General features: G+C 38.6%; 1 protein-coding gene across 1 annotated transcript; it reads right to left on the bottom strand.

Moving 5' to 3' along the window:
- Positions 1-362: 362 nt before the first annotated feature.
- LOC130962758 (60S ribosomal protein L38-like) lies at positions 363-773 on the bottom strand. The gene is made up of 2 exons (XM_057888926.1): positions 741-773; positions 363-584 (listed from the first exon to the last, which is right to left on the bottom strand). Exons 1-2 carry the CDS (start codon positions 771-773, stop codon positions 363-365), a joined length of 255 nt encoding a protein of 84 aa, XP_057744909.1.
- Positions 774-11,609: the final 10,836 nt, after the last annotated feature.

The raw sequence follows: 11,609 nt of genomic DNA, 5'->3' as shown, positions 1-11,609 counted from the left end.
AAAATGAATTAACTTCATGTTGGTACCCCTATGTCTTGGTAAAATATAAGCAATTCATAACCATAATCATAATACTAATGTTACTATGACTTCTATGATTACACACTAGCATTAACACCTATAAATCAAACAAAACCCACCAAAAACACTAGTTACCACATAACAAAAGTATCTTCAACCTATTTATGGGCACGAACTAACAAATTTCCTATTTCTTAACAAGCCAATAAGGAAATTAACAATTATATACTTAATGAACCTAGATAATTTTTTCTGATTTATAACATCCAAAAATTAACAATAAAATCAATTTTATTTTCATTGAACAATAATAGAGTTTCATATTTAAGAAAAAAGGTAATTCATAATATATCAGTAATAAAATTTCTTAAAACTAGCCTGGAAGGGAGTGATTGCTTCAATTTATCAGCCTTCTCTGGGTCAAAAGCACAACGGGTGTACAGGTACTTGGAGCAACAAACTTTAAACTTGATCACATCTATGATCCGCTTAATTTTCACAGAGTGCACATCCTTCCTATGGGCTGTGAGGAGGAAGTCCTTAATCTCACGAATTTGCTTTGGCTACATGAAACCATACATGAGAGAAAAAAATTGAGTACCAAGCTACCAAAGAAAAAAACTTAGAGTAAGTTCTTAAATCCATTTTATCCATTTTCAAATCAAGTGATGACATTCGAATATTTCTCTCATTTTTTTCGGTGACATATTCTCTTGAACCGAGTTTATATCTTTAATGTCTAAATCCCACATTTCAAGAATAAAATACATTTCATATATTATTCTTAACTGCCAAAATACAATACAAAATGAAGGAAAAAAAATAACTTTACAAGCTCATAAAAGTATAAAAACTCTAAAACCTAAACAAAACATATTGAGAAAAGTGACACTAAAAGATTACACACACTTCAAAATTCAAATGAGTTATAATGACTTGAGAGTCAAATTATTATATTTGGTACCAAATCAAAATCAAGACAGCATTATACCAAATCAAAATCAGAACAGCATTATACCAAAATCAGAACTAGTTACCAAATCAAAATCAAAACATTATATCAAATCAAAATCAAAACAACATTATACCAAAATCAGAACCAATTACCAAATCAAAACCAGAACAACATTATACCAAAATCAGAACCAGTTACCAGGAGATGGCAGAAGCTGCAACGGCCAGGAAAAACAGCGACGGGGCGAAAAGGAGAAAAATGGCCAGGGGAACCAATGACGGCGCAGAGAGGGGTGAAATGGCCAGGAGAAGTAGCGACGGCACAGAAAGGGGAGAAATGGCCAGGAGAAACAACGATGATGCAAAGAGGGGAGAAGCAGCAATGGATGCGACTAGGAGAGCAGAGACGCAGCTTCCTTCGATGGTGAGGGCTGGGTGAAGTTTGGCATTCTTTCGATGATGGCGATAACGCGGAGAAGGGAGAAGCAGCAACGATTCTGACGCGGCTAGGAGAGCATAGATGCAGCTTCCCTCGATGGTGAGGGCTGGGTGAAGTTTGGCATTGTTTCGATGATGGCTCTGATGATAAGTGGGTTAGGGCTAGTAGATGGAAGAAAACTTGGCAAGTCTCTGCATTTTGTTCTGAAGGAGGTTGTTGAAATGTTTTTGAAGTGTCAAAAAAATATTATGTTACATTTTAGGGCAGGAACGAAACTAACTAATATATAATATTTTATATCAATTTATTTTATATTTATTTTTTCTATAAATAATATTGTTATATATTTATGACAATAATTTTTTAGTATTCTATAAATTTAGTATTTATAGAGAAATTTGTTATAATTTGTATGATTATTTATAATTATTTTTATATGTGTCTTTTAATTTGTATAATTATTTAAATAATATTAGAAAATTATTGTTTGATAAAAAATTGTTGTAATAGTTATAAAACCAATCTTTAAAATACTCAAAGAGAACGATTTTATTTTGATGCTATAACGTAATGCAAAATTGAACTTCAACAGCAACACTATAAAAACCGTTCTCTAAGACTATCTAATAGAACGATTTTGTTGAGTTAAGAAATTAACTAAATTAATTAATGATGACAAACATTATTTTTGGGCAAAATAAATAATTAGTGTTAAATGTTAATAAGTATATGTTGCTAATTATTTATTTCATGTTGCAGGCCAAGTTCATTTTAAGCAGCCCAAATGGTATAATAATAATTTAGCAAGGCTGATGGGTAAATAAACAAACTCAGCCCAAAAGAAACAAAGCCAAAGGATCTGATGGGCCAACCGGGTTGCTTAATGGAAATTCAATCCAAACCCGTATCCATCTCACAAAGCTTCTTTTGTAAGATTGAAGTCTTCTCTCTCTTGAAGTGCAACATTCCTCTACTTTCTGACCAAGTCAAATCAACTTCAGAAAAAGTAAGAAAGAGAGAGAGCTTCTTCACTAAGCTAGAAACCAAAGAAGCAAGAAAGAGAGAGTTGAAGCTTGAAGCACAGAAGCTAAAACAGAAATTCCAAACCAAATCAAGCTTAAGAAAGGTAATCCATCTCATCTTGCATGCATCAGATCTTCATCCCTTCTTTCCAACTCTCTGCTCTATCCGAAAATGGCATTCAAAAGAAAAGTTGATCTCTGTTCTTCACTGCTACAAATCCACAGTCATAAGAGATTCTTGGGGACCAAGTTGCATCTCTATGGTTCAGATTTGGTTGACCATTGGAAGACAATTTTGGTTACTCCTTCATGGCTTTCGGTCAAGTTGGAAAAGTCAGAAGCAAAGGTCCTACTTTGATGTTTGAGAAGAAAAAGTGAGCTTGTGGGTTGGTAAAGCTCAGTGCTCAAGGAGTTGACCTAGGAAGATGAACCCATCAACATCCAAGGAGATAAAAGAGGTTTGCTGTTCATTCAGAAACCAAGGAGAGAAAACCAGTGAATTGAGGTTTTGTTCTGAGAAGAGCTCTTTGAAGAAGTTCAACTAACTGGACAATGCAACCTAATCAAAGGTGCATTCCGCCAGTATGAAGAACTGAATCAGAGGCTTGCTAATCTGTTTTTTTGCATTGCAAAGAGGCTGTTGATGAAGTCAATCTCCTTCATGTTTTACTGATTGTAATGTACTTTTCTAAGTTTATCTCTCTGTAATTTCTTGTGAGAAAAGACATTGTGAGAAAGTTCAAGAAAAAGCCATGAGTGGAAAAAGGCTGAGTGAAACACTTGAGAGAAAAGCCTAGAATTATTTTCAGATTTCTTTAGGTTGGTTAAGTGTCTTGTATCTTGTACCTGTAAGGTATCCCTTTCTTAGTTGGGTTAGCACTAAGAGGTATAGTTAGGTATTAGCATTGCCAATGTCAAGTTAGGTTAGAACTTGAGTGTGAAAGGATTGGGTCAATCCTGTGTTATTGGTGTATATAATACTGTTAACTATAGTGAAATTCTTCCATAGTTGTGGAGGAGACTGGATGTAGGTTGCATAGCACAAGGCAACTAAACCAGGATACATGCTGGTGTTAGCTTTTCTCTTCTCTGCTGTGTTCTGTTTTCTGATATTCATGAGACAAAAATAAATTGTCTCATAAATTTCCGCTGCTGAGTTCAAACAGAATCAAAACTGCAAATCTGTTTTAAAAGGGTAATAACAGCAACCAAAAAGGAAGGCATAGATTCAACCCCCCCTTCTCTAAGCCTACCACAACCTTCAATTGGTATCAGAGCCTGGTTTCAAGTATCAAGCTTAACCGCTTGGAGCAAAGATCTAATGGCGATCAATCTGGGCACAACCACAATTGTCTACACCCTCACTGAAGGCCAGTCAAACAACCGGCCACCTTTCTTCAACGGAAAGAACTATTCCTACTGGAAAGAAAGGATAAGGATCTTCATCCAATCCATAGACTACAACTTATGGAAGATCATTGTGAGTGGTCCCAAGATCCCAACAAAAACAAGTGCTGATGGAGTGGTGACTCCGAAAGAAGAAGCTGAATGGAATGAAGATGACAAGAAGAAGATAGAGCTGAACGCTAAAGCAATCAACCTTCTTCACTGTGCTATCAGCTTTGAAGAGTACCGAAAGGTGTCTAGATACAAAACAGCCAAAGAAATCTGGGAAAAACTCCATGTTACACATGAAGGCACTAAACAAGTCAAAGAAACGAGGATTGATATGCTGCGAAAAGAGTACGAGATGTTTAGCATGAAGGATGGAGAAAGCATTGATGAAGCGTTTGAGAGATTTTCAATCATAATCAACAACCTTTATGCTATGGGTACAAACTATGCAGAACAAACCTTGGTGAGAAAACTCCTTAGAAGCCTCACAAAAGAGTGGGAAAACACTGCCACTGTCCTAACCGAGAGTAACAACATAAGTCCCATAACCTATGATGAGCTGAGAGGAAAACTCTTTGCCTATGAAGCCACACACACAAACACAGACTCAAAGAAAAAGGGAATAGCCCTCAAGTCACAAATAGAACCAAAAGAGAGTGAGTTTAGTGATGGTATTTCAGATGACGAGCTTTTGTTTTTTGCTAGGAGATTTAGAAGGATGATGAAAAGCAAAGGCAAATACAAGGGTTCAAGTTCAAAGGAGCAAAAGATAGACTTGATCAAGGTGACGTGTTATCATTGCAAGGAGGCTGGACACTTCAAGTCAAACTGTCCAAAGCTCAAAAAGGAGGACAAAGGAAAAAAGGAAAGAAAGAGAGTACTCATGGCAGCTTGGGAAGATCTTGAAAATGACTCAAATGAAGAAGAAGAATCTGAAAGAGATGACAAAGACTGCTTCATGGCTGGAAACAACAATCTTGATGAGGTAAACTATTATGATTTGACTATTGAGGACTTGCATGCTATTATTAATGATCTCACTTTAAATACATCAAAACTGCTTGACAAATACAATGAATGTAAATCTGAAAGAGATGTGTTAAGAGCTGAAAATGATTTTTTAAAAGAAAAAGTAAAGGAAACTGAATGTGCTTTGGACATCATTAAAGAAAACAGATTTCTAAAATCTGAACTTGAAAAATTAAAAGGAAAGCACATTATGGATCCTTCTCATGAGTTAATTGCTGAAAATGAAAGATTAAATGATATGATTAAAAGGCTGAATGGTGACTTGGCAAAATTTGCTCAAGGTTCTAGTAACTTGGACAAATTACTTGCAAGTCAAAGACCATTGTTTGAAAAATCTGGTTTAGGCTACATAGCCAAGGAAGATGCAGTTTCCAACACTTTCTCTATGAAATTTGTGGCCTCTTCATCAAATACCAAATCCATACCAAACAAATCAGGAATCGGATATGTTTCAACTTGTGAAGAAAAATCTGATGAAGAATACACAAATGACGCTGAGCCTTCACCAAGAACTGGTCCGAGTTCAAACCGGCCAGGTTTGGGCTACATTTCGAAAAATGAGGCTACTTTCAAGAAACCATTTTTTTACAACAAAATCTCATTTTCGAAAGGTAAAAATATTCAAAAAAATTCCGGTGAAGATGCTTTTGCAAGGAGAAATAACTTTAATAAAAATCAGTTTGTCAAAAGAAATGTATCTCCTCCAAAAACCAGAAAATTTCAAAAATTTAATCATTTCAAGCAATATAACTCATCTCAGTTTCAGCAACACACACCAGAAAATCATTGTGTTAATTGCAAGAAATTTGGTCACTCATATGCACAATGCTTCATTGAAAAGAGAGTTGTAGGAAACAAAGTCTACAATGTTGTTTGTGATTTCAATGCACTTGGGTAGCCAAGATGGATTAACTTCAAAGGATCCAAATTAATTTGGATACCTAAGGCTACCTGAAACTCATCATGCAGATTTGCCTAGCATCCAAGAACAAAAAGGACATGTGGTACATGGATAGTGGATGTTCAAGGCACATGACTGGAAGGTCAACTTACTTCATCAAACTAAATAAGTATTATGGAGGTTTTGTGACCTTTGGAGATGATGGTAAAGGTAAAATCATTGCTGTTGGAAAATTAGGTAATGAGCAATTGGTGCACGAAATTGTGATCATCAATGGCGCCATCAACATGGTACGCTCAATTTCAATCTCAACTCTTTATCACAACTTTGCACAACTAACCAGCAAGTGCACTGGGTCGTCCAAGTAATAAACCTTACGCGAGTAAGGGTCGATCCCACGAAGAATGTTGGTATGAAGCAAGCTATGGTCATCTTGTAAATCTCAGTCAGGCGGATTCAAATGGTTATGGATGATTTATGAATAAAGCATAAGATAAAGATAGAGATACTTATGCAATTCGTTGGTGAGAATTTCAGATAAGCGTATGGAGATGCTTTGTCCCTTCCGTCTCTTTGCTTTCCGACTGTCTTCATCCAATCCTTCTTACTCCATTCCATGGCAAGCTGTATGTTGGGCATCACCGTTATCAGTGGCTACAGTTCCGTCCTCTCAGTGAAAATGTTCAACGCGCTCTGTCACAGCACGGCTAATCATCTGTCGGTTCTCAATCAGGTTGGAATAGAATCCAGTGATTCTTTTGCGTCTGTCACTAACGCCCAGCCTTCAGGAGTTTGAAGCTCGTCACAGTCATTCAATCCTTGAATCCTACTCAGAATACCACAGACAAGGTTTAGACCTTCCGGATTCTCTTGAATGCCGCCATCAATTCTAGCTTATACCACGAAGTTTCCGATTAAGGGATCCAAGAGATATCCACTCAATCTAAGGTAGAACAGAGGTGGTTGTCAGGCACACGTTCATAGGTGAGAATGATGATGAGTGTCACAGATCATCACATTCATCAAGTTAAGGAACAAGTGATATCTTAGAACAAGAATAAGCCGATTTGAATAGAAGAACAATAGTAATTGCATTGATACTCGAGGTACAGCAGAGCTCCACACCTTAATCTATGGTGTGTAGAAACTCCACCGTTGAAAATACATAAGAACAAGGTCTAGGCATGGCCGAATGGCCAGCCTCCCAATGATCTAAGAACTAGACGTCCAAAGATGATCCTAAGATCTAAAGTGATCAAAAGATGAAAATACAATAGCAAAAGGTCCTATTTGTAGAGAACTAGTAGCTTAGGGTTTACAAAGATGAGTAAATGACATAAAAATCTACTTCCGGTCCCACTTGGTGTGTGCTTGGGCTGAGCATTGAAGCTTTCATGTGTAAAGACTTTTCTTGGAGTTAAACGCCAGCTTTTGTGCCAGTTTGGGCGTTTAACTCCCATTCTTGTGCCAGTTCCGGCGTTTAACGCGGGGCAGTTTTGAGCTGATTTGGAACGCCAGTTTGGGCCATCAAATCTCGGGAAAAGTATGAACTATTATACATTGCTGGAAAGCCCAGGATGTCTACTTTCCAACGCAATTAAGAGAGCGTCAATTGGGCTTCTGTAGCTCCAGAAAATCCACTTCGAGTGTAGGGAGGTCAGAATCCAACAGCATCTGCAGTCCTTTTCAGCCTCTGAATCAGATTTTTGCTCAGGTCCCTCAATTTCAGCCAGAAAATACCTGAAATCACAGAAAAACACACAAACTCATAGTAAAGTCCAGAAAAGTGAATTTTAACTAAAAACTAATAAAAATATAATAAAAACTAACTAAAACATATTAAAAACATACTAAAAATAATGCCAAAAAGCGTATAAATTATCCGCTCATCACAACACCAAACTTAAATTGTTGCTTGTCCCCAAGCAACTGAAAATCAAATAAGATAAAAAGAAGAGGATATGAAATAAATTCCAAAAACATCTATGAAGATCAGTATTAATTAGATGAGCGGGGCTTTTAGCTTTTTGCCTCTGAACAGTTTTGGCATCTCACTCTATCCTTTGAAATTCAGAATGATTGGCTTCTATAGGAACTCAGAATCCAGATAGTGTTATTGATTCTCCTGGTTAAGTATGATGATTCTTGAACACAGCTACTTTATGAGTCTTGGCCGTGGCCCAAAGCACTCTGTCTTCCAATATTACCACCGGATACATACATGCCACAGACACATAACTGTGTGAACCTTTTAAGATTGTGACTCAGCTTTGCTAGAGTCCCCAATTAGAGGTGTCCAGGGTTCTTAAGCACACTCTTTTTGCCTTGGATCACGACTTTATTATTTTTTTCTTTTTCCTTCTTTTTTTTCGTTTTTCTATCTCTTTTTTTCGCACATAATCTCTCTTTTTTTTGTATTCACTGCTTTTTCTTGCTTCAAGAATCATTTTTATGATTTTTCAGATCCTCAGTAACATGTCTCCTTTTTTCATCATTCTTTCAAGAGCCAACATTCATGAACACCAAATTCAAAAGACATATGCACTGTTCAAGCATACATTCAGAAGTTAAAGTATTGCCACCACATCAAAATAATTAATCTGTTATAAAATTCAAAATTCATGCAATTCTTCTCCTTTTCAATTAAGAACATTTTTCATTTAAGAAAGGTGATGGATTCATAGGACATTCATAATGTTAAGGCATAGACACTAAGACACTAATGATAATAAGACACAAACATAGATAAACATAAGCATGATTTTTTGAAAAACAGAAAAATAAAGAACAAGGAAATTAAAGAACGGGTCCACCTTAGTGATGGCGGCTTGTTCTTCCTCTTGAAGATCTTATGGAGTGTTTGAGCTCCTCAATGTCTCTTCCTTGCTTTTGTTGCTCCTCTCTCATGATTCTTTGATCTTCTCTAATTTCATGGAGGAGGACGGAATGTTCTTGGTGCTCCACCCTTAGTTGTCCCATGTTGGAACTCAATTCTCCTAGGGAGGTGTTGATTTGCTCCCAATAGTTTTGTGGAGGAAAGTGCATCCCTTGAGGCATCTCAGGGATTTCATGATGAGTGGGATCTCTTGTTTGCTCCATCTTTTTCTTAGTGATGGGCTTGTCCTCATTAACGAGGATGTCTCCCTCTATGTTAACTCCAACTGAATAACAGAGGTGACAAATGAGATGAGGGAAGGCTAACCTTGCCAAGGTAAAAGACTTGTCCGCCACCTTATAAAGTTCCTGGGCTATAACCTCATGAACTTCTACTTCCTCTCCAATCATGATGCTATGAATCATGATGGCCCGGTCTATAGTAACTTCGGACCGGTTGCTAGTGGGAATGATTGAGCGTTGGATAAACTCCAACCATCCCCTAGCCACGGGCTTGAGGTCATGCCTTCTTAGTTGAACCAGCTTCCCTCTTGACTCTCTTCCATTGAGCGCCCTCTTCATAAATGTTTATGAGGACTTAGTCCAACCTTTGATCAAAGTTGACCCTTTTAGTGTAGGGGTGTTCATCTCCTTGCATCATGGGCAAGTTGAATGCCAACCTTACATTTTCCGGACTAAAATCTAAGCATTTCCCCCGAACCATTGTAAGCCAATTCCTTGGGTCCGGGTTCACACTTTGATCATGGTTCTTGGTGATCCATGCATTGGCATAGAACTCTTGAACCATTAAGATTCCGACTTGTTGAATGGGGTTGGTAAGAACTTCCCAACCTCTTCTTCGGATCTCATGTCGGATCTCCAGATATTCACTCTTTTTGAGTTTGAAAGGGACCTCGGGGATCACCTTCTTCATGGCCACAACTTCATGGAAGTGGTCTTGATGCACCCTTGAGATAAATCTCTCCATCTCCCATGACTCGGAGGTGGAAGCTTTTGCCTTCCTTTTCCTCTTTCTAGAGGTTTCTCCGGCCTTAGATGCCATAAATGGTTATGGAAAAACAAAAAGCAATGCTTTTACCACACCAAACTTAATAGGTTTGCTCGTCCTCGAGCAAAAGAAGAAAGAAGAGAGTAGAAGAAGAAGAAATAGAGGAGATGGAGGTGGCTTTGTGTTTCGGCTAAGGGGGAAGAAGTAGTGTTTAGGTTGTGTGAAAATGAGGGGGTGAAGATGGGTTTATATAGGGGTGGAGAGAGGGGTAGGGTTCGGTCATGTATGGGTGGGTTTGGGAGGGAAAGTGGTTTGAATTTGAATGGTAAGGTATGTGGGGTTTTATGAAGGATGGATGTGAGTGGTGAAGAGAATGGTGGGATTTGATAGGTGAGGGGTTTTTGGGGAAGAGGTATTGAGGTGATTGGTGAGTGGGTGAAGAAGAGAGAGAGTGGTAAGGTAGGTGGGGATCCTGTGGGGTCTACAGATCCTGAGGTGTCAGGGATAATTCATCCCTGCACCAAGTGGCGAGCAAAATTGCTCTTTCTGCCAATCCTGGCGTTAAACCCCAGGTTGGTGCCCATTTCTGGCGTTTAACGCCAGTTTGATGCCCATTCCTGGCGTTAAACGCCACTCTGGTGTCCCTATCTGGCGTTAAACGCCCAGAATGGTGCCAGACTGGGCGTTAAACGCCCATTTGCTGCCCTTACTGGTGTTTATACGCCAGCAAGATTTTCCTCCAGAGTGTGCTATTTTTCTTTCTGTTTTTTCTTTTTCAATTGATTTTGTGACATCCCATGATCATCAACCTATAGAAAACATAAAATAACAAAGGAAAATAGATAAATATAACATTGGGTTGCCTCCTAACAAGCGCTTCTTTAATGTCAGTAGCTTGACAGTGGGCCCTCATAGAGCCTCACAGATGTTCAAAGTAGTATTGGAACCTCCCAACACCAAACTTAGAGTTTGAATATGGGGGTTCAACACCAAACTTAGAAGTTGGTTGTGGCCTCCCAGCACCAAACTTAGAGTTTGACTGTGGGGGCTCTGTTTGACTCTGTTTTGAGAGAAGCTCTTCATGCTTCCTCTCCATGGTAACAGAGGGATATCCTTGAGCCTTAAACACTAAGGATTCTTCATTCACTTGAATGATCAATTCTCCTCTGTCAACATCAATCACAGCCTTTGCTGTGGCTAGGAAGGGTCTGCCAAGGATGATGGATTCATCCATGCACTTTCCAATCTCTAGGACTATGAAATCAGCAGGGATGTAATGGTCTTCAACCTTTACCAGAACATCCTCTACAAGTCCATAAGCTTGTTTTCTTGAATTGTCTGCCATCTCTAGTGAGATTCTTGCAGCTTGTACCTCAAAGATCCCTAGCTTCTCCATTACGGAGAGAGGCATGAGGTTTATACTTGACCCTAAGTCACACAGAGCCTTCTTAAAGGTCATGGTGCCTATGGTACAAGGTATTGAGAACCTTCCAGGGTCCTGTCTCTTTTGAGGTAATCTCTGCTCAGTCAAGTCATCCAGTTCTTTGGTGAGCAAAGGGGGTTCATCCTCCCAAGTCTCATTACCAAATAACTTGTCATTTAGCTTCATGATTGCTCCAAGGTATTTAGCAACTTGCTCTTCAGTGACATATTCGTCCTCTTCAGAGGAAGAATACTCATCAGAGCTCATGAATGGCAGAAGTAAATCCAATAGAATCTCTATGGTCTCAGTGTCAGCCTCAGATTCCCATGGTTCCTCATTAGGGAACTCATTGGAGGCCAGTGGTTGTCAAATGAGGTCTTCCTCAGTGGCGATCACTGTCTCTTCCTCTTCTCCAAGTTTGGCCATGTTGATGGCCTTACATTCTCCTTTTGGATTCTCTTCTGTATTGCTTGGAAGAGCACTAGGAGGGAGTTCAGTAACTTTCTTACTCAGCTGACCCACTTGTGCCTCCAAGTTTCTAA

Source organism: Arachis stenosperma, chromosome 2, assembly GCF_014773155.1.
Source record: "Arachis stenosperma cultivar V10309 chromosome 2, arast.V10309.gnm1.PFL2, whole genome shotgun sequence".
Taxonomy (NCBI): domain Eukaryota; kingdom Viridiplantae; phylum Streptophyta; class Magnoliopsida; order Fabales; family Fabaceae; genus Arachis; species Arachis stenosperma.
Note: the sequence above shows the minus strand (reverse complement) of the source record. Positions and strands in the feature narration are given on the sequence as shown.